The following is a 23,824-nucleotide window of genomic DNA, read 5'->3' on the forward strand; positions in this document are numbered from 1 at the left end:
GTACTAGTTAACTAGTTAACTGGGGGCTTCTAACTAGCAGCAATTAACCCTTCCAACCCCATAACCCGTGGGCCTGCTGGAGAGAACAGGTCGCCACGGTGCAGCAACCTGTCCGAGTTTGAAGGCACATCAGAGAAAATAAGAAGACCTAGATGAAAGGGATGTGACAGGGACAGAGGAACAGCAAGAGTGGGGAGGGACCAGGAAAGCCGTGGAACCCCTTCATTTCTCCTCAGAACCTCAGTGAGAGCCGTATGCAGGGCTCAGTGCAGTGTTTGTTTTTCAGAAGCAGGACCTGCCGTCTGGCGAGGGTGGTGGGAAGGGGGTGAGAGCACCCGGCGGCTCACGGGGCGGGTGTCCATCACCTGGCTCACAGGACCCCCTAAGCGCCCCCCCAGGGCTAAGCCACACCGTCACCTATCAAACTAGCTCAGGTTGCTCCTCGGCAGCAACCAAATCGTTACCCTCCACAAGGGTGAGACGTGACCCCCGCCGAGGTGGCTCCCTCTCCTCCTCCAAGGATTTTAGCCGCTGGGAACACCGCCCCCCAAACCCAAAACACTCAGGATCTTCCCGAGAGTCAGGACAAAGACTCCTTGTCTCCGTCCTTCCGAGTTTCCAGTCCCTCACTCAGCCCCAGCCTCCCCGGCCAACCTCTTCTCTCTGACAAACGTGAAGAAAGCCAGTCTTGACCAAAAGAGAAGCAGAGGGCCCTCGTGTCTCCAGGTAGGGCCACCTGGCTGCCCCTGGCTCTCATCCAAGCCCAGACGTCCACAGCGAAGGCTGTAGTCCCTGCCCTCCGACAGCCCGTTCCGTGGCTTTGATGTTTGACCTCAGCCCATCTGCAAAAGCTGATGTTTCTAACAATATGAGTGACGCAGGAAATCGACCAGTTTATGGGGCTCAGGTGCCGGGCCCCCTAACGGCAGCCGTGCTGTGTCTGCATTTGTTCCTCGTCACCCGCGGCCCCCTCTCCTGTCCTCTCTCCCGGGGCGACTCTGAGGGGCTCAGGCCACAAGCTCCAGGACCCACAGGACCGTCAGGAGACATCAAGGTGGCAGCCCTCACCCAGCCCAGGCCACTTCCCTCCAGGTGGACACGCCTGCCTAAGGCTGCCTGGACTTCTGCCTTTTTCAAGAAAAGCCAGAAACACGTTTTTGTATGGAATGCTGCAATGTTTAAATGTCTGTAACCAATTCCCACTTTCTTAGAACCCCTGTGTGAACCGAATATCCATCCCAGCTGGACGAGGAGGCACCGAGCATCTCCTGGGGTTTCCATGGGTGTTTAGACACACACGCGTCCTGCCCAAGGCAGCAAGAACAGGTGGTGATGCAAAGTGGAGAATGCAAGTTTCTCCTGAAAGCATTCACGTATTTTTTAAAACTCTGCACGTCCAACAAAACCTATATGTGGCTTGACCTTCTGACTATAGTTTGCAATCCTTGTGGGCCCAAATTCTTCATACCTCAGTTCCTTTTTCTATAAACATATATATATGTAATTTATTCTATAAAATACATATGTATATATTTCATGTGGGGTGGGGGGAGAAATGTTGAATTTAAATATCTCTAATTGCTCAATTATACTTCAGTAAAGCTGAAAAAGAACCCTCTGGTGATAAACGACTTGGCATCTGTCAAGTAGGTTCTTTGAAAAATGAAACTCAGGATTGGAAATAACCTAATGACTGAAATACTAAGCCAGGTAAAATTAAAAAAAAAAATACATGGTGATATCCTGACTGAACATAAACATAAGCTTTATAAAGTGGACAAAGTATTTAAAATACAGTCCATTCACTCAAACAAATATTTACAAGCATACCATTCATGTATTAGTTTAAATTATTTAACACAGGCCTTTACTGATGGGGCTATTTGCATCTTATGAAAGCACCATCCCGTGCATAATCTCATTTGATCCCCACAAGCTCTCTAAGGTAGAATAAACTAGGTGGATCACCCTGTCTCACCCAAGAGAGATGACCGGGTCCAGGTTACCAAGCAATGAAAATGGAGACCTCGAGGTGAAGCCAGGGGCCCACCAGAGAACCGGGGCTTTTCCCACTTCACCTCAAACCTGCTCTTAAACATTTCTAACACAATGCATCACCTTTGGGATCAGCAGACACCTGGGAGCCGAGAAGACAAATTCAGGCCTTGAGGGGACTAGTTAGAAGCTATGTGAGGGGTCCCGGGATGTGCCTTCCTCAGCAAAAGCCAAAGAAACGACAACCTACATCAACACAGCTCCTCCGAGAGCACCACACGTCCCAGGAACGTGGTGGCATCGGCTTCGCTCATCCCATAACCACGCACGTCCCCACTCTGTCCAACACCCACTTGGGAACCCACCCCTTCCCAACCGTGTCCTTGTGCTTCTGAGGGGTGACCCCTGTCCCCAGCTCTGGACATAGTGGACGCAGACCCTGCCCAGCCTGCCAAGGTGCCTTCCAGACGGGGTCACAGTGACTGATTCAGGAGTGAGCGTGTGACCTTTTCCCAGGACCTCGCTGAAATTATCAGGAAAGGAACAGCTCTTCTGAGCACAGAAAACTAGCTGGAAGGAGGAGGTAAGCCTTAGCTGTCACCAGCTAGGGAGAACCCACTTGAAATGAGGCGAACACAGAGAGAACGTGAGGCTGAGAGACACAGCAAGTGTCTTGATGACATCTGAGCTCCTGGACAGAGTCCAGCTTGAAACCATTATGCCCCAACACTCCTGAATTATCTGATCTTAAAAATCCCTTTGTTTTGCTTTCACAAGTTTGAGTTGGGTTTCTGTCACTTGCAACCAAGAGTCTTCACTTTTAAAGCCAGTAGTAATCACAGGTAAATGCCTGCACATTATTATCCAGCATTTTCAATTTATTGTTAGACATTTTGTAGTGGAAAAATGAATAATTATGCGATCATAGCATTTTGAAAATACTTTGCTATGGTTATTACGAACGGCACTAACCATTTTTATTAACAGAATTCCTACTAGACACGAGGTGTTGGGAAGTTGGGGGAGCGTGGTTAACGCAATCACTCCCCAGCTTGGCTGTGCTGACCAGGCAGAGAGGAGGCCCGTGGTGAGAGTGCGTCATGGCAGCAGAGGAAGGAGGGAACTAAGCAGGATGTGGAGCCATTCACTCCGTGGAAACAACACATGTCACACGAGGGAAAGGCTCAGTCGAGGATGCATGGGGGACTCGGGGGCCAAGCAAGCTGGGGCACTTCTTGGGCATCACACCTGCAAGTCTGTCCCACCAGGAACAATCCAGCAAGTTCTCTGGAGGCGCCGTGTTTCTCTTTGAACCCGTCAGTGCTGATAAAGGAAGCCCCAGGCTGAGAAGCCTTCTGCACAGTGGGCATCCTGCAGCCCTTGGGATTTGCAACGATCGTGGCCCTTCCCCCAACAGAGTTCCCAACTGACTGCACCGAAGAGGGAGGATGAGGTCAAAATGCACCTGCCACCTGTGATTTCAGGGATGCAAAATTAAATCACAGGTCGGTAGACCTGAAAGGGAGGCGGAGGAGTGCCTATTCCAATCCCTTATTCTAGAGAAAACGAGGTCCGGGAATGCTGTGTCCGAGTGCCCTGGGCAAGTAACCACTGCAACACCACACAGTGAATGATGAAATGCAGGTGCAGCCTGTCACAGGGTAAAGGATCAAATCTCAAATACCATCTTCCTCAGATTTCCTGCTGCCCTTGCTTTGTAGACTGTCTGCACTATCTGCCATTCTGCATGTGGATCACATCTCCCCAAAATCTTTGGGGGCCAGATCTTTACTTAGGTTGGACCTCAGGCCTCAGCTTCATCAGTTTGAAAGGGCGATAAACTCAATTTTGAGGTTAGCCTGGGCCAACCTCCCCTCTTATCTGTGCATTAGGCACTTCCAAGTCCCTGATATTAAACTTGAGGTCCTGGTACACCTTCCTGTCACCCCAAGGTCTCAAGGCTCCTGGACCCCAGTCCAGATCTTTTTCTGCTCTGTCAGGTGACCTTCAGAGGCAGCTGACATGGTCAGGAAATAACCCCCCAATGGTAAAACTAAAGGAACATTGTGTTTATGAGACAAGCAAGTGCCAGACAAGTTCTGATCCAAAGTCACACAGCTGGTTAATCACAAAAAGCCTGGGACCCATCCCTGACTCACAGCCTCAGCACCTCCTTGCAGGTCCCACTGCCTGCCCCGCCCTGACTGCATTAACTACACGCTGCTCTGCCCAGGGATTGTGTCCCGGAGATGTCTGACTGTAAACTGAATTTCCATAATCCATATACTCCTTTTTCATTGACTTCTTCAAAGAAATGTCAAATCAATCTTGTTAGCAGATGATTTAGTTGAATGCAACATAGTAAGAATCAGCTGATAAATTATAGCAACATCCAAAATCATGCTGGGACTTCCCTGGCGGTCCAGTGGTTAAGACTCCGCGCTCCCAATGCAAGGGGCCTGGGTTCGATCCCCGGTCAGGGAACTAGATCCCGCATGCACAACTAAAGATTCTGCATGCCACAGCTAAGACCCAGCGCACCCAAATAAATAAATAAATATTAAAAAAAAAAAAACCCACAAAACTACTGACAGGGACAAGTCAGGAGCATTAGTTCCATGTTGCTTTTTTTTATTATCAGAAAATATTAAAGTTTCGTGGAATAAGGATATTTTCCCCACCACATTTTCAAAGATGAATTCACTCAGCTAATATTTATTAATATGCCAGGCTCCAAAGATACAAGAATGATCAAAATAATTTAAAAAATCTCTGGCCTCAAGCAATCACGTGCTCACACGTTCTAGCAGGAATCATGTATTCTCATTTTTTTTGTTTTTCATAAACCAATTCAAGTTAAGAGTTTATTGAAGTTTTTTTCATGTGCTTGCAAGGCACTGTGAAAAGTACAAAATCCAATCTTTATCCTTTTCGAACTTAAAGTGGTTGGGGGAAAACAGACATGCACAAACAAAAAGAACTATCCGTGAGAGATGTCCAATCAAGTGACAAAAGTTAACCATCTCAAAATGAATCCTGGAAATTACCCAGAGGAAGAGAAATCAAGTGTGGAAAAACAGGCTTGCCGAGGGGAGAGAGAGGGGCGTCCGGGGTGGGGGAAGCACAGCAGAGAACACGACCCAGAAAGAGCTGGCTTGTTGGGGAGACGGTGCCGGGGCCCTCACCCCCAGCCAGAGTGTGAGAAACACCTGCACGCTCCAGAGCCAGACTGAGACCCTGATCATTCAGTCCATAAAATCAAGCTTCCACAGCTTCTAAGCAGGGACTAAAGGCAATGGGGCTTCCTGCCGGCCCAACACACAGGGTGGTTGTAACAGAGAGACCAGAGGCCAGGTGTTGAGTGCCGGCTGAGAAGCCCCCTCCCGTGGGGAGACCCTGAGCAAATTACAGGAGGTGGGGACCGAGCTCCCCAGGGAGGCACCATCGGGCAGGAAAACCTCCAAGATGGAGGGTGAGGGTGAGGAGGATGGGCAGAGGAGCTGTGAGGTCTGAGGCTGGGCGGGGGGCCGGGGCAGGGCCAGGCGACAGGGCACCAGCCAGGTCAGAGCTGTGATGGGGCTGCCAGGGCTGCTTCCTGCTGTTTCACTCTAACTGCTCTGTGCAGCGTAGATTAAACACAGGGGCCCCAGCGCGGCAGAGCAGCGCAGGGAGCCCGGGGCAATCAGTGCGTGTGGACCCTCCCCTGCTCTTCCATTGGTCCAGCCGGACGTGGGGGACAGAAGACGACATCGGTGTCAAGCCCACACTCTTGACAGATGCTGCTGTCTGGGCCCAGAATCTCTCCGGGAAGGAGGAGAGAAAGGTTCAGAGGTGCCCTCAGGGCAGGGCGGCCTGAAGGGAGAGGAGAGGGCAGAGAGCACCCCTCCTCCCAGGCCTTCCCCTCCCTGCCCCCTCAGCCCCTGTATCAGGACTTGGCAGCACCAAACTCGGGAAATTTCAAAGCCCAAAAAGGGAAGGGGCACAGGTCGCCCTCGGCCTGACGTCCCCTCCGCCCAAGCCCAGCACGTGGCCAGCTGCACCTGCGCACTTGGGCTGCTAGAACCTCTCCCTCTAACTGCCTCGGGTTCCAACCCCCCTCTCCTACCTTCCCCCACCCCCATCAACGGCTTCCAAGCAACTGCCACTGATTCAGGACTGCCTCCCATCCTGGCCCCAGGCTGGACCAGACCCTCACCTCCTCCAGCATCTTGGGTTTGCCTCCTGGGCTCCACCCCAGAACCTGCCCACTTTCCGGGAGTTTCTCGGCAGTGTCCAGCGCTGGTGATGGTCTCCATCAGTGGCTTGGGCACTTTGAACACACTTAACTACTTTGTCAAAAGCTCAGGATCACACAAAACTATTTGTTAGAAAGAGCATAATGCTACAGAACATTGTTCTGGCTGGGGGACCCTCCCCCGCCCTATGGCTGGTCTGGGGTCTAGTCCGAGACCCACCGGCCCTTGTGCCTAAACACCACCAGCTGTGACCTGTCATTTCAGATTCTGCACAGGGATCCGTCATTTCAGATTCTGCACAGTCTCAGGACAGGGGCGGCGACACAGCCAAGCTCTGCCCGGCCGGGCCAGCCTGGGCCGAGGACCCCTGCCCTTCTCTGGTCACTCACCCTCCATGCTCACCCGGATGCTAGCTACACTCTCTTCCCCTCACAAGCAAACTACTTGGAAATTCTGCTCAGTTTGTTCTCCGGTTCCACACATCCCTCCTGACCAGCGTCTAATCCACGCGATCGGGCTCCACACCCACAATGTGGCCAACATCATCTTCGGCTCAAGACACCAAGGAACTTGTCATCGCCCAGAGCTATGAAGCTGTCCCGTCCTCATCTTGGGACATCCCCGGGACCACATGTTCTGTCGGGCACTCTGTTTGAGCTCTCCGTGTGCCAGGCTCGACGACACACAATACGGGGACAGAGATGAATCAAGATGTGGCCCCTCCAGGAAGCCCCCAGCCTGGTGGGGGACGAGGGCTGTTTTGTGGGAACGCACAGGGGAACGCCCAGCCCAACTCAGGAAGGGCCAGGAGGTTTTCTGAAAGGCTGAGGAGGAAGTCCCGAAAGAAGGAAAATGGGAGAAGCAAACACAAGGGCTGCACTGCCCACAGGCCTGTCTCACAGGCCCCAGAGCCATGGTCACAGCTGGGCCTCGGAAAGGCCTCTGGTGCCCCTGGGCCTGACCTGGGCTCCCCTCCCAGCCTCTATCATGTTCTTTTCTCTCGCAGACGGGCTTCCTCCGACCCCCAGGCCCCTCGGCTGCCCCGCAGCTCCTGAGCCTACACATATCAAAACATATCATATCAAACAGAGACTGGAGACTTTCTTGATACTAAGTCTTGACTTTGACATTGGTCACGCAAGGTCAGGGCTCCACCCCGACCCAGTCAGGCATGGCAGGGGAGGGCATCCCCTGGAGCCCACCCCTCATGGGGGTCCGTGGGGGTACCAGGGCCAGGAGACAGGGAGCCGAGCCCCCGTCAGAGGTTGGGGGGGGGGGTCGGGCTTCCCCGGAGCAGGTGCTGAAGTGAGCCTGTCGCTCACATGACAAATTCCATCGCCTAATAAACTTGAGCTCCCCCCGCCCAGAGCCCCCTCTCGCTCTTGAGTCTTCTTTGCCACCAGGCACTCATGGGAACCTCTGCCAGGAGTGAGCTGAACTCAAGTGCGGCTCCAGGGTCTCGCACCTCCCAGCCTCCTCTGGGAGCCTGACTCGAGTCCTGGGACCCTCCGTCACTTGGGGCGGGGAGTGCTGTGGTGCACGGTACCAGGGTCACCCCCCCAGCGAAGGGTGCTGCCGCTCCAGCAGCGATTCTAATGCTGACGAGCCATGCCTGGCTTCCCCGGAAAGCGCCCCACAGATCCCTCACCCTTCCCAGCGCCGTGGGTGCACAGCTCGTGGGAACTGCCAGTGTGTGCCGCCCTCCACCGCCGTCCTCGCAGCCCCCAGGGCGATGCACATGCCCGGCCGCCACCTGAGCCCCGGGGCCCATGTGCAGGATGCAGCTCCTGAGTCCTAGGGAGGGGGCCTGGCCCTGCTCCTCCCCACCTCTGGGCCTGGGTGGGTGCCCTCGGAAAACTCAGCCTACCTGAATCACTGCAAACTCACACACACTCACACAGGTAAACCTGTAATCTTCCAAGGTGCCCACCTGCCCAGGTGCTGTCACTGGTGTACACCTCCATCCCGCACGTGAGCCCGGGTGCCTGTGCGCACACGGAAGTGGGGGGTCGGGAATAAGGCAGGGACAGTAAAGCGAGGCAGGGGCCTTGCACAGACCAGTGAGGGTAGTGGGCCAAGAACCAAGGAGTAAATCCGTCTCACCCTCCGGCGCCACCGGCACCACTCTGATCAGGTTCTCGGGACTTAAGTCTGTCCCCAGCTTCCTCAGACGACCACCTCTGGGCTGCCCGCTGAGAGCTGGAACTACCTGGGAGTTTCAGGCCCCGGGGTCAGGCAGGACCAGACTGCTCTGTGACTTGCATCCAGGGGTCCGGGATCAGACGAGGCTGAGACGTACCTTGAAAGCCCACTGGGCCTGGCTCCGTCCCACCCAACTCCCCCATTCTCTCACCAGTCTCTTTTAGGAGAACTTCCTTAACAAATCACTTGCATCCAAATCTCTGTCTCAGGGTCTGGTTCTGGGGAACCCCACCCAAGACCATTTCCAGCATGGAAGAAAAAAAAAAAGAAAAATAGGGACTTCCCTGGCAGTCCAGTGGTTAAGACTGTACTCCCACCGCAAGGGGCCATGGGTTCAGTCCCTCTTCGGGGCACTAAGATCCCGCATGGCCAAAATAGAAAAAAGAAATTGCTATCCCAACCTTGTGCCTGCAAAGAACAACATGTATTTTCCTATAACCCAACCAAACTTCTATTGAGAGACCTTGTTTCCCCCAGATTGAATGAATCCCTCAGTCAATTATAGGTTTGTTCCCAGGGGTGTACTGGTAAACCAGGATCTCCAGGGAAAAGAAAAAAGTCCTGATTTCTAGCATTTGCTAATTTCCATAATATAAACAATCCCGCCACAGCCAGTCTCAAACCCCCTACACAATGTCACTGACCAGGGGCTGGAAAGAGGTGCCGGGGGAGCCAGCTCCTGCCACCTTCCTTCCCAGCCTCACTCTGGGGGGTTTTCTCCATTACTGTGAACACCTGTGACTCGGTGACACTGGTGGGGTCACAGCCTCTCCTCGAGGACGGCCACATAGCCCCCGCCTGACTTGACCCCTGCTTTCCTGGCACACAGGCTGTGTTTTCTGGGGCCCTGTTTTCAAACTGCAGCCTGAACTCGGAATTCTCTCCCTCTGGGTTGTGCCGAAACCCCACGTGAGACACCCAGGAGACGGGACACAACTCCTTCCTCCTGTCTCTCCTTCCCGGGCTTGGAGAGCCCTGCCTGGGGATGGGAGGTGAGATGGGGTGGGGGCCAGGACACCTCACTTGCTTTCCGAATGCTTCTTGGCACTCTGCCCCCTCTCTTCTGCCTTTGGGACACGATGATTAAAATCATTCACCAAGCTCAACACAGGGACACAGTGACCTAGAAAAACCAGCTTCCCCCTCCCATGGAGCCCACATCCGGCTCCTGTTCCTGACTCCCAGCCACTCAGTAGCGGAGCTGCTAGCCTCCTGGGAAAGCTCTCAAGGCAAGGAAAGGGCAGTTGCAAAGGCCCTGAGGCAGGAATGACCTTGATTTGCCCTTGGTGTTTAAGGCACAGAAGGACAGTGGGTGGGGATGGACCAAGGCCTGCTGTGGAGGGAGCAGCAGGATGAGCACCAGGCCAGCAGAGACCAGCTCAGGCAGGAGCACAAGACAGGGCAAGGGGGTGGGGTTACTCCAAATGCAAAGGGAAACCACGGAAGGCTTATGAGGAACAGAGTGATGTCAGTGGATTTATGTTGTTAAAAGATCCCTGGGGCTTCCCTGGTGGTGCAGTGGTTAAGAATCCGCCTGCCAATGCAGGGGACACGGGTTCGATCCCTGGGCCGGGAAGATCCCACATGCCGCAGAGCAACAAAGCGTATGCACCGCTACTACTGAGCCTGCACTCTAGAGCCCACGAGCCACAACTACTGAGCCCGAGTACCACAGCTACTGAAGCCCGTGCGCCTAGAGCCCGTGCTCCACAACAAGAGAAGCCACCGCAATGAGAAGCCCGTGCACCACAACAAAGAGTAGCCCCAGCTCGCCGAAACTAGAGAAAGCCCGTGCACAGCAACAAAGACCCAACGCAGCCAAAGATTAATTAATTAATTAATTAATTAAAAAGGAAAAAAAAGATCCCTGCAGCCACTTTGCGGTAGAAGCAGACATTTAGATTAGGCTCCTGCAAAAAACAAAAAACAAACAAACAAAAAAAAACACAACAAGTGAAAGAAAGTCATCATTTGGACCAAGGTGGAGGTGGTAGAGACAGAGGGACAGAGGAGACTCCAAGTGTCTGTTGTGAGCAGTGGATGAGGCCCGATCTCCTTACCTGAGTTGGGGAAGAGAGAACAAGGAATCAGTTTGGGGGGGAGGAGTGTGCGTTCCATTTGCACAGGTTAACATGGGGTGACCGTCCGACTTCTAAACAGAGAGGCCAAGTCATTCATGAAATACAGGAATCTGGAACTCAGGGCAAGAGGTAGAAGTTGGGATCATCCACACGCAGGCAGGATTTAAGCTGTGGGCTGGATTTTAACCAGGACCGACCTGGGAAAGGCTGAGCCTGCGGACCCACCACCACTTAGACAGGAAGCAAAAGGAGTGGGGATGCAAAGGAGGCCGAGGAGAAGCAGCTAAAAAAGAAGGGACATCGGAAGAGTGTGGTCACAAAAAACAAGCCAAATTCTAAGAACTGTGTCGAACATAGCTGAGTTCAATGGGGATACAGAAGTGCCCAGCCGGCATGCAGCACAGAGCCTCCGCTGACCTGGGCCAGGGCCGTGCTGGCGGCCAGCGGCAGAAGGAAGGGGCTGGAAGAGGGACTCAGGCCTGAGTTCCTGCTGGGAGTATTTCGAGAGAAAGAGAAGAGAGAACTGCAGGAAAACAAATGCTTGAGACAGTGGGAGGGTCTGACACCGGGGCAGAGGCAGGTGGGCAGCCTCTAACGGGAGCAGAGGTGGCCCCTGGATAAAAGACGGGAAACAGAGCTATGGATGGACATAGGTTTGCATATCTGGCCAAGAGAAGATGAAGCTCCTGTTCACTTTCTTCTAGTTTCTTGGTTAGGTGTGGAGCAAGATCTTAGCTGAACAGGTTCTTCCTCAAAGAAGGATCCATAAGGACGATCTGGAGAGTAGAAAACCATCCCTCCCCTCCCTGCATCCCCACCACCACTGGCACCTAATTGAAGAACCTACATGGACCAGCCGACAGTAAATGTTTACTGAAGGCTGCATCCGTGTTAACCTAGAGCACGTACAGCTGCTTTTGGGCCTAAGACCTTTGCTTCCTAAGTCTGATTCACACGCAGGCTGTTGTACGATTTCTGCATGAACCAAACTAGCTCTCTAGCCATCATTTTGGTGTCAAGACAGAAACCAACCTCGACTAGGTTCTCCATTTCACAGGTCTTGGTGCCAAAAGGAGTTGGCCTGGTTTGACAGACATTGCAGATGACAAAGTCCTTTTTTTACAAGGGGACCACAATAGGGCTTCTTTTATGTCAAAGTATTATTGGATTTTGTGATCCAAGAGGCACAGAGAATCTGTTGATACTTCTTCATTTTGGTGTCTATTTCAAAACTGATCAAGGGTTTTCAACAAACCCCACTACCTTGAAAGAAACCTAAAAAGAGAAAGAGCGTAGCAGAGAAGCAAACAAAATTTTGGAAGCCAGAAGGCGGATGGATCTACTGCCATCTATCTGTAATTGGCATCGCAGGTCCAGGAAAGCTAGGTCAGAAGAGAGTGGGCGGGGGGGTAGTCCCAGAGCACCTGACTACTAACGATGCAGGGACATAACAGATATGATAGAAAGATCCAGAAATGAGGGTAATCTCGGGGCTACAAAGTTTTTACAAAGCAGTCAGACCCCTTCCCTCCCCTCCCCCACTCAACTCACTGAACAACTGCCCCGCAGCTGGACCAGCAGGGGCCCGAGCCTTGTTCTTTGGAGAAGATAAATCAGGATGTCTGGACTGGGCTGGACAGCTGAAGGAGGGATGACGGTACTGAAAATAGAGGGACTAACTGAAAGTTTACAGATTGAATGATGAGCCCCCCACTAAGCTGTTAGAATATGGGGACCCAAGCTCCAGCTTAGACCCTCTGGGCAAAAGCATGAAGGAAACGTCTCTGGAGAATCTGACCACAGATGCTCCACTGGTGGAACCCTCCGGCCACATCACCCTGCAGGGAAGATAGCGCAAAGCAGTAATGCCCGCGGGCACGGGGCTTTCAACACGCTTCTAAGTTCAAAAGATGGCTGGATAATATGAAGGGAAAGATACAGAGTGAAAGACACTAAAACAAACATATAAATTCAAGAATAAGAAAACTTCACAATATTCTCATTAATATCCTCACAGAGGCAAGGAAATCTATGTCCCCATTAAACAAGGGCAGGATGATTTTATATATTTAGATAGATAAAGATACAGATATCTGGGCTTCCCTGGTGGCGCAGTGGTTGAGAAGTCGCCTGCCAACACAGGGGACACGGGTTTGCGCCCCGGTCCGGGAAGATCCCACATGCCGCAGAGCGGCTGGGCCCGTGAGCCATGGCCGCTGAGCCTGCATGTCCGGAGCCTGTGCTCCGCAACGGGAGAGGCCACAACAGTGAGAGGCCCGCGTACCACCAAAAAAAAAAAAAAAGATACAGATATCTGAACAACCAAAGGGAAAAAGCGATGGGAAATTAAGAGTTTGAGAGCAGATTTTTAAAATCAATGACTCAATATCATTAGTCACCAAGGAAATGCAAATCAAAACCACAATGAGATTGCATGGCACACCGACTAGGGTGGCTATAGTCCAAAAGACAAACAGCAGGTATGGGTGAGGATGTGCAGAAGGGGACTTTCATACATTACTAGTAAGAATGTAAAATGGAAAGCAGCATGGCAACTCCTCAAAGAGTGAAACACACCCAGCACTTCCCAAGAAAAATGAAAATGTATGTCCACACAAGATTTTGTACACAAATGTTCATCACGGTGTTATTCATAGTAGCCAAAAAGGAAAGTAGCCAAACGCCCATCAACTGATGAATGGACAGATTAAGCGCGGTCTACAAGAGGATACTATTTGATAACAACCCAAGAATAAAGCACTGACACAGCTACGACATGGATGAGCCTTGAAAATGCTATCTGATTGAACAAAGCCACACACAAAAGGCCACGTATTGTGTGATTCTACTCATAAGAAATGTCCAGAACAGGCAAATCCACAGAGACACAGAGGCTGGGAGGAGAGAAGGCAGGGAGTTACTTGTAACGGATACCAGGGGTCTTTTTGGGGATGATGAAAATGTCCCAGGATTAGAAAGTGGTGGTGGTAGTACACTTTTGTGATTATACTAAAAATTTTTTTAAAAAAAACACTAATTGTACACTTAATTGTAAAAACACTTAATTTAAAAGGGTGACTTTTTATGACATGTGAGTTACATCTCAATAAATGTGTGTTATTTTAAGAGATCAATGAATGTTTAGAATTTAAAGTTGAGAAAAATCACCCACAAAAGTAAAGCAAGAAGACAAATAACTGGAAAATTAGAAAGGGAAAATAAGAGAATTAGCATCAGGAAGTCTAACATCTGAATGATCAGATGTCTTAGAAATAACAGAGGAAAGAAAGAACAAGAAAATCATCAAGGAATCAAATTTTCTCAAAACTGAAACACTAAGTTTCTAGATGGAAGGAAGCCTTAAAAAATGAGAAAACAGAAAGTACCTAGCAAAACGTATGCAATTAGACTCACACTGTGACGATCAGAACCCTGAAAACAAGAAAAGAGTCCATAAACTTCCAGAGGGAAAAGGCTCCATACAAAGGATCAGGAATAAGAAAGGCAGTGAGATTTTCAAAAGCAATATTAAAAACTAAAAGTCAACTGAATACCTTAAAAATTCTAAGGGGACTGAACCTGCACCCCCTGCATTAGAAGGCAAAGTCTTAACCACTGGACCACTAGGGAAGTCCCTATTCTACCTTTTTGAGAGTTTTTTAAAATTGTGAATCAGTGTTGAGTTTTGTCGAATACTATATCTGTATCAGTTGATATGGTTATGTGATCTTTCTTCTTCAGTCTGTTAATTTGGTGAATTGCAATTAATATTTTTCAAATATTGAACCTGCCTTGGACCCCTGAAATAAATCTCACTTGGTCATGGTGTTAAAAAAAAAAAAAAAAGAAAAGAAATATAAAAAATGGGCAAAAATTTGAACAGACCTTTTTTTTTTTTTTTTTTTTTTGCAGTACGCGGGCCTCTCACTGCTGTGGCCTCTCCCGCTGCGGAGCACAGGCTCCGGACACGCAGGCTCAGCGGCCATGGCCCACGGGCCCAGCCGCTCCGCGGTATGTGGGATCTTCCCGGACAGGGGCACGAACCCGTGTCCCCTGCATCGGCAGGCGGACTGTCAACCACTGCGCCACCAGGGAAGCCCTCCACTTTCATTTTTAATGGCTACATTATTATATACATTATCGTCGCATTATTTAATGACTCCTCTAGGACTATATAGCATACCAATCAAACATAGCCCCAATTTAGGGGAAGAGGAAGCCAAATTGGCCTTAACTCTTTCCTATAGTTTTACTTATGTTTCCAATGGAACAGTGTCAAAATGTGCAAAAATGGCAATAATAAAGTGCCACTTTCATCAATTAAGCACGATATCCATACAAAGACCTTAGACATAACCTTTCACTACATCATAACTATTTGCTCTTCAAAAGGAAGTTCAGGGCTTCCCTGGTGGCGCAGTGGTTGAGAATCCGCCTGCCGATGCAGGGGACATGGGTTCGTGCCCCGGTCTGGGAAGATCCCACATGCTGCGGAGCAGCTGCGCCCATGAGCCATGACCGCTGGGCCTGCGCATCCGGAGCCTGTGCTCCGCAATGGGAGAGGCCACAACGGTGAGAGGCCCCAACCGTGAGAGGCCCACGTACCACAGAAAAAAAAAAAAAAAAAAGGAAGTTCAGAGAAAGATGGATTAAGAACGGAAAAATTCTACCTGCAGCAGTGAAGATTATACATAAGATTACATATTATACCAACATGCTGTAATGTTACATTTACTTAGACTCCCCTCATGATTTCTATTTTCAGATTCATAATCATTCTTTGACATTAGAAATTGCCTACATCTATGACCCAATGATTCTTAAATTTAAAAAAATTATCCAGATTAAAGAAAAAACATTAAATTTTACTAACAGTTATATACAAATATTAAATATTTTATTCTAATTTATCCTACGCATAGACCACATAATTCAATCATCTAATAATTAGTATTGATGGAAAAACTTTTCGCATATTGAGGTGTGGGGAAGTCATTCTGGCTTACACTTGATTTGGCTTGAACTTTATGCTCACTAGAATAGCCTGCCTCCTGGCCTGTCAACCACGCATTGTCCATCTGCATCTGCTTGAACCACTAAAGACAAGAATGCATTTAAAAATCAAAATGGAGTAACTGTGGTTCAGGCATCCAAAATGGAGCCAGGTGTCCATTGTGGACATGGTTTCAGACACATTCTTGCATCACTGAGAACTTGAATTTTCTGAACTGTATCAAACTCAAGGACACCAGCAGCCTTTCTCAAAACAGAATCTGGTAACAGCTGCCAGCTGCAACCTTCTGGTCTCAACGTCTCCCCTTGTAACTATGCCATGACTTCAGACCCCAACCAATCCTGGCTTAACAAGCGCCTCACTTCTTACCAGATCCAATTATCATTCCTGACAAACAACTCACCTAATTGTGCGGTTTTTTCCTTTATTAGGCACCCTCACTTTGCAGTCTGGAGGAACACAACCCAAGTGCTGCTTGAATCTGTGTCTCCTGGGGTATAGTCTTCAGTTTGCCTCAGATAAAACTCTTTTCTGTTCCTATTATAGACTGTTATCGATTATTTCCATCAATAGGATGTAATTAGAGGTGTTTGAAAGAAACTGAAATGTGGGCACAAGGGGCAGAGCATTTTTTCCCTAGAGTTCTTTTAATAGGATAGTAAGGGTTTTTTTCAGTTTATTATGTAAGGTACCAAGAGGGAATATTGTCTTCTCTTTCTTTTTCTAAGTAAACTATTAAATTTGAGTGAATTCTCATTTAGGTGCATTTTATTTTATGTGCTTAAACTTTTAAAAAATTGTACTATGTTTGCTTCTATTTTCAGCTGACTTTAATTTACAAACATTGTTATCCATCTCATGTGATACGACTTGATAAAGTGTGTATAGTAAACTAAGTTATAACAGAAAAGGAATTAATATGCACTTCTCAGATCTCGGTTCAAATATCCCTTCCTCTGAAAGGCCTTCTCTTGATCATACACAAACCCCCTTCCCTCCCCAATTTAAATTGGACCTTCCCTATTTCTCCTCACTTGTATAATTTGCATTATATAATAAACACATTGGCTTGTGTTTATATGACTGAACATACTTCCACCTCCTAGTGTACAAACTCCATGAGGACCCACGTCTTTTGTTTTTGTTTTTTTTTTGGAGTACAGTTGCTTTACAACGTTGTGTTAGTTTCTGCTGTACAACTAAGTGAACCAGCCATATGTATACATATATCCCCTCCCTCTTGGACCTCCCTCCCACTGCCCCCCCATCCCACCCATCTAGGTCACCACAGAGCACAGAGCTGAGTTCCCTGTGCTATACAGCAGGTTACCACTAACTACCTATTTTATACATGGTAGTGTATATATGTCAAACCTAATTTCCCAATTCATCCTACCACCCCTTCCCCACTGTGTCCACACATCCATTCTCTCCATCTGCGTCTCTATTCCTGCCCTGAAAATAGGTTCATCTGTACCATTTTTCTAGATTCCACATATATGTGTTAATACACGATATTTGTTTTTGTCTTTATGACTTAACTTCACTCTGAGTGACAGACTCTAGGTCCATCCACCTCTCTACAAATGACCCATGTCTTCTGTTTCACCCAATACCAACCAGGAAGCCAAGCAAATTGTGTGCGCTTGATACATATTAATAAACAAGTGGATACATGGAGGTCAGTGAATGCACATGACAGTGATATTTAGAACCTTCTTCTGTCTTCTCAAGTTAGATTTTCTAACTTGATTTCTAACTTGATTCTAACTAGATTTTCCTTTGTTCTACTCAAAGATCTAAAAAATCTAAAAGTATAGTATAATTTCCTTTGTTCTACTCAAAGATCTAAAAGTATAGTATAATTTTGGCAAAAAATTTGGCATAATATTAGGTGAAAAGCATTACATGGCATTGTTATTAACAGGGCCCTAAAATAAATGTGAATTGTGGATCTCTATTTTTTTATTTAAAAAATTAATCAAATATAAAGTTTACTCCAAATGCCCACTGCTGTGTTGCATTAAACGGCCCAATTTGCTCTATTAACGGGATTTTTATTAGATATATTTACCTATCAGTTATAACATCCCATGTCATTTTGCTCGAAATCAAGGAACACGTGTTATAGCAGGTTTCTTAAAAGGTATGTTGAAATTTTCATGTGTTGCAAAAGCCCTATAAGATGATGGACATTATGTGAGAATTAAGGAGAAAACCAAGGGATCTCTGGTGGATTGGAGGTGTGGATAGAGGGCACAGGGTCTGGAAGCGGCCTGCTCCTCCCTGGGCTATATTCCGTATTCTCCTTTTAGCAAATATAAACGGTATGTGACAATTGGCACTTGTTTTCAATTTTTTACTAGGTGTAGAAATTGTTGAAAATTATGTCTTGGACCTCCTGATTTGGAAACTTTGTCGAGATGAAAGGTGTAATAGTTTAAGGTAGGGGTCAAGAGTGTGCCGAAGTGTGTGCACGTGTGTAAGATGAGCAGGAAACAGCGCCTCAAGGTGAAGAGAGCGCTGCAGCTGCTCCGGGAATTCAAGATCTCAAAGCTAGCATCCCACCCGTTTACCTGGCTCTCCGTCCCTATTGACCACTGTCCAAGATCACAGCCACGGAGGTGTTTTAAGAGCTGCAATGGCAGCTCCGGGCAGCGGCGGCACCGCCACGGCCTCAGCGGCACTGTCCGCAGCTGCGCACCGGGCTCGGGCAGCAGTCTTTACGGTAATGGGAACTGAGACGAGGGGCGGTACTTACGGTAACGGGGGGGGAGTGGCCAGGCGGCGGTATTTACGGTAAGGGGGCCGGGCGGGGCTCGGGGCTGCCCGTCCAGCCCGAAGTCCGCGTTGTCAGGTGATCTATTGCCGAGGCGGTCGCCGCCCCCTACACCAGTGGAAAACGCGGAATGGCCCTCGGGGGCAGCGAGGGGCAGGGGACCTGCCTCATCCGTGCCCCCCAGCCTGCAGGCTGTAGCGCCGCGCCGGGTCCGCGTGCAGCCCCCTCCAGTCCCTCGGCTGGGGCCCCGGCGTGAGCCCCGCGCCCCGCGCCCACATGGGGCTGTGCCACAGCCTCCGGCCGCTGCTCTTCGGGGACCCGGAGCCGCCCTTGGAGGGGGCGCGGTCCGGCCCAGACCATACCCCGGACCAGAACCTGACCCCGGTCCCGACCCCGGTCCGGACCCCGGCGGGGGCAGGCGCGGCGCGGACCCCGGCGCAGAAAGAGAGGCGGCGGCGCGCGGACCAGCAGCGCGCGGAGGAACGCGAGGCCAGGCGGGTCAGCAGGAGCATCGACCGCCGGCTCCGCGAGCAGAAGCGCGACCTGCGGCGGACTCACCGGCTGCTGCTGCTCGGTGGGTACGGGGGGCGCGGGGAACCGGGCGCGGGGCGGGGCGCGCGGGACGGGAGGCGCGGGGGGCGTGGGGCGGGGCGCGGAGCCCGGCGCACGCTGGGCTGGGAACTGGGCTCAGGGCGTCCGCGGGCCCCGCGGGTTCTGTCTCGGGTCTAGAGTGGTTCTTACCCGACAGCGTCCACTTGAGTGACTGGGCCGCGAACGCGCTGCTTGGTGGCTCTGCTCTTTTCCACACCGTGTTATCCGGGCCCGTGGCTCACTTGTTACCGGTTAAGGAGCCTGCCCGGGAAATTCGTCCTCACTCGGTTCATCCCCAGGGCGTGCAGCCGCGGAGGAGCCTCGTGCATCTCACCTCCTCAGCGGCGGCCTTTGTTCTGAGGGCGCGAGTGAAAGCAAGTGCACGAGGCCTTTACATTGGTGGGTGTGGCTTGTCCCCTTTGGAGAAATAACTTCCACAGCCCAGGGTACGGGCCTTCTGTCTCACTGAGTAGGTTCGAGCCTGGTGCCGTCGTAATGTTTGCTCCTCCTTCAGAAACATTCGCTGTGCCACCTGCACACAAGAAAATGGGCACACCACCACCGGTGCTTGAAGGTACAGACCGCGTCGTTTGCTGGCATTTCTCAGCGAGTAGGACAGTCTTTCCTGTTAACAACTCGGAGACATTCTCTGTGCTCGCAAAGCCTGGGTTCCTCATGCTACTTGTGGCTTTTAAAGTTTAGGGGGAGGGTTTCCCTGGTGGCGCGGTGGTTGAGAATCTGGCTGCCAATGCAGGGGACACGGGTTCGAACCCTGGTCCGGGAAGATCCCACATGCCACGGAGCAACTGGGCCCGTGAGCCTGCGCGCCCGTGAGCCTGCGCGCCCGTGAGCCTGCGCGCCCGTGAGCCTGCGCGCCCGTGAGCCTGCGCGAGAACAAGAGAGGCAGCGAGGGCTTCCCTGGTGGCGCAGTGGTTGAGAGTCAGCCTGCCGATGCAGGGAACACAGGTTCGTGTCCCGGTCCGGGAAGATCCCATATGCCGCGGAGCAGCTGGGCCCGTGGGCCATGGCCGCTAAGCCTGCGCGTCCATGAGCCTGTGCTCCGCAGCGGGAATGGCCACAACAGTGAGAGGTCCGCGTACCGCAAAAAAAAAAAAAAAGAGAGGCAGCGATAGTGAGAGGCCCGCGCACCGCGATGAAGACTGGCCCCCGCTTGCCACAACTAGAGAAAGCCCTAGCACAGAAACGAAGACCCAACACAGCCATAAATAAATACATATATTTAAAAATAAATTTAAAAAAAATAAAGTTTAGGGGGGAATAAAAAGCAAGACGTGGGCTTCTGACCCCAATTTTGTGACCTATAAGGAAGAATAATTGTTGATTTCTGTTCCCTCCTGGGCACAAAGAAAGAACCCGGCCCACGATGGAGGAAGATCCCTGCTTATAAATGAGTGAGACTTTTCTTTAAGATCTCAGGAACAACTAAGTCTTCGGTTTTGAAAGGGCTCACCATTGCAAGAATAAATGACTAAAACAGCACAAACCTAGCTGCTGTATCCGGTGAAATATCTGAATTCTAACATAAAGGGACTTTTTTTGAAGTAACAAAGAACAAAAAATATAGAAGTGATCAGGTTATCTGAAAAGGGAAGAGGACACATCAGAAGCAGAGTTATCTACAGTGCTAACTTCTGGAACAGGGCAGAACAATGTTTCCAGGGGTCTGAAAATACAGAATGGTGATCCTAGAACCTGGTACCTCGTTAAACCACTCTGTGTGTGTGTGTGTGTGTGTGTGTGTGTGTGTGTGTGTGTGTGTGTGTGTGTGTGTGTGTGTGTGTGTGTGTGTGTGTGTGACTGTGAGAGGAAAATAGATTTCCAGACATACAATTGCTCAAAGTACATCCCCAACCACATATTCTTCTGGAAAGAAATCAGAAATTACTCCAGTCAAATTTCTTTTAATGCACCAAATTAAAATAACTCAAAAAGGAGAGAATTGTGGTCTCAAAAAATAAGAGAAAAACAAATAAGGTCTACAGTTCTGGCAATGTAACGTTGTTTTAATGTGATTGTGCAGCCGGACAGAAGTGTCTAAAAGGATATGTGAAGCAGAAGATGCTCAATATATTGAGCAGAAGATGCTCAATATATAGAAAAAATTTTAAAGTTAACGATTCTGTGAAAGGGTCCTGGGAGGTGAGATCTAAAGACTTGAACAGTGAGCAGTTTCTTATAACATGTTGAGAGACTGTCCCTTTAAAGACACTGCCTCAGCCTTGTGTGTCAGTATCATATATGACGTGATGCATAGTCAGGTGACTCACACTTTGGGGGGAAAATGTCGTGGATCTTCCCACCAGTGGCAGCAAGAGTGCAGCACAAACTGTCCTGTCAAGGTGACATTTAGTCCAGACCAGGTGTCGGTCTAACAGAGACAGTGCATCCTAGCTTCATCTCACTGTCGCCTTGTGAGAATTCAGACCCAGTGTTGCCGGGTCTTGAATTTCCAGAATAAGAGGGAAATGCTCATTTTCATCTGAAACCTCCTTATTTTTAACCATTGGCTCAAATTAATAAAACACAATCTGTGTGCCTGCTGTGGCCCACAGGCCACCAAGTCTCACCTCAGTCGGATCTCTCCCAAGCTAAAGGGACATTTCCACAGGCCGAGCACTGGGCTGTAGGGACAGCCACCCCAGGTCAACACCAGCAAAACGCAGTTGATGAGACTGGGTGTGGGATCAAAGTATGTAATCTGTCTGAACACACAGCAAGCGAAGCCAGGTTCCCCATCCTTCAAGTGAATCTTTCTGCAGCTGAGCTCATAGGGTCATGACACAGTCATGACAGTAGATGCCATTGATTGTTCTTCCGCCTCTTTTGTTGACTGTGACGTAAATTCTTGTTCACTACATTCTGATTGGAAAAGTATTCATTTGATATTATCATTTTTTCCAGATAATTATGCAAGTTGAAAATGGCCAACTGTGGTTAAGATTCATGTTTTTTGTTTCCTTCTATTATTTCCTGTTGTTTTCCTGTGTGTTTGGTCTTTCTCTGCCAGGAATACATCTCTCGAGATGGAAGCAGTCTCTGTGGGACACTTGCTGCCTTTCTCTTGTACTTGGCTGTTGGTAGAAACCAGAACGCTGGCTTGACCTCTGTCCGTGTCTCTAAGAGGAAGTACTTGGTACAGTCACAGAAAAACAGAATGTTCTCCACTGGGAGGTTTTGATCACTTTTTTTCAGATAAATGTCTCTTTTCTTGAGTCGTGCTGTGGACTTGAGCTGCATGGACCCCCAGGACGCCTCCCTTTCAGTTTGCTGCCTTGTCCTGCCCCAGCCTTCTGTAGTCCCATGGCTTTTAAAGTCAGGAGAAATTCCAGATGCTCTGGCTGTGTCTTGGCTTTTCCAAACTCACATGCACAACACGTCCTTACAGCCCGGGGAGAAGATGCAGCCACAGCTTCTATATCACTCTATTGTATAAACTGTCACCGGCATCCTGCAGACACAAAGCTCCCCGTTTCAAATCAGTGGAGCAAGACTCAGGAAGCAGATGTGGCCCAAGGGATGGTGCAGTGAGAACGAGCAGGTGGGGCCGTGGACCTCCAAGGCCAGTCTGGACGGACCCTGAACCCACACCTCTCCTTAGAAGGAAGCACAGCCCAGGAGAGTGTAAGTTGGAGTTAATCGTCATTTGATGTGGGGATGGCCTGTGTTCAGAAGGATGTTGGGCCGTGTTTCGGGCCACCCACCTGTGAGTTCAGCTCCTGCCCAGGAGGGTCAGCAGAGAGGCATCCCTGTGGCCTAGTGCAGAGACAAGGGCTCCAGCGCCATCACGCCGAGTCTGCTGGCGGATGGAGCAGGGCCTGGAGGAAGGGAGGCCACATGGAGGTCACCGAAAGATCAAAGTACACTCATAGAATAGATTTGTTTTTAAAGGGGACCAGGGATTCTTTTTTTCCATTTTGAGGGGTTTGTCGGAAAACGGTGTATTAAGGTTGCACTTGGAGCAAATGCACAGCAAAACGCCCAGCATATTTTCCACCATCGAAACCCGGCACCTGCCCCACGCCAGCTGCATCCACAGTCTAGTCACAACGCCCCATCAGCCTTCATGGTGTCCCTCTGGAAGGTGAGGTTGGGCCCTCTCATTTGGCTATTAGAGCTTTTCATGTATAAGGAAATTCCATGCGCTGGAAAGAAGCAGCAAAACCCAGGGGGAGATGGCCGTTTTCTGTCCGTCCTTCCCTCCTGGGCCAGGAAGGATGGTTATGTAATTCTCTCTCTCAAAAGCTCTAAAGTACCTGGTACTTTACTTTAGAATCATTTCTTAATTTAACGTAACAGCGTCCTGCACACCAGCTATCCATAGATCGGTGCTGTCTGGCCTGAAAGGCGGGCAGAGACGCAGCTGGTCTGATGCACTTCCCTGCGCCCTAGTGGAGGATGTTTATTTAATACTCAGACCCACTTCCCCCTCTGACGGGTGGTGTTTTCTTAGAAGAAACTGCTCCCATTTGGTCTTGGGCACAATAATGAGCTTGGATGGGCAGGGAAGGCCCGGAGCGTAATAACCAGGGTTTAGACAAAAACATTCCAGCTCAGCTGGGAAAGGAAAGTATTCATATTCCTCTTCAGAAAAAAAACAAAAAATCTAGTTACTTGCTTTCCTCATCTGTGAAATGGGATCATAAATCACCTCGTAGGATTTCTTGGCCCAGCGGGGCCCCACCCATACTGGGAGAAAACATCCCCAGAGCATGCACCTGCAGAGCACTTGTTTCCAGAACAAAGAAAGGAATCCTACAGACTGACATAAAAAGATGCCGATTAAAACAGGGAATTCCCCAGTGGTCCAGTGGTTAGGACTCCGAGCTCTCACTGCCAGGGGCCCGGGTTCGATCCCTGGTCAGGGAAATAAGATACCACAATCTACAAGATGCAGCCAAAAAAAAAG

General features: G+C 49.8%; 1 protein-coding gene across 4 annotated transcripts in view; it reads left to right on the forward strand.

The window, feature by feature from the left end:
- Positions 1 to 18,165: 18,165 nt before the first annotated feature.
- Positions 18,166 to 23,824, forward strand: part of GNAL (G protein subunit alpha L) — a 90,736-nt gene continuing 85,077 nt past the window's right edge. Inside the window, exon 1 of one of the 4 annotated variants that reach the window (XM_079942785.1) lies at positions 18,166 to 18,880. In XM_079942785.1, coding sequence (XP_079798911.1) covers positions 18,583 to 18,880 — 298 coding nt within the window. In that variant the 5' untranslated portion in view covers positions 18,166 to 18,582. The remainder of the gene's footprint in view (positions 18,881 to 23,824) is intronic. The other 3 variants (XM_079942789.1, XM_079942787.1, XM_079942788.1) reach the window with 3 other exon arrangements.

This window comes from Stenella coeruleoalba (genome assembly GCF_951394435.1).
Source record: "Stenella coeruleoalba genome assembly, chromosome: 14".
Lineage (NCBI taxonomy): Eukaryota > Metazoa > Chordata > Mammalia > Artiodactyla > Delphinidae > Stenella > Stenella coeruleoalba.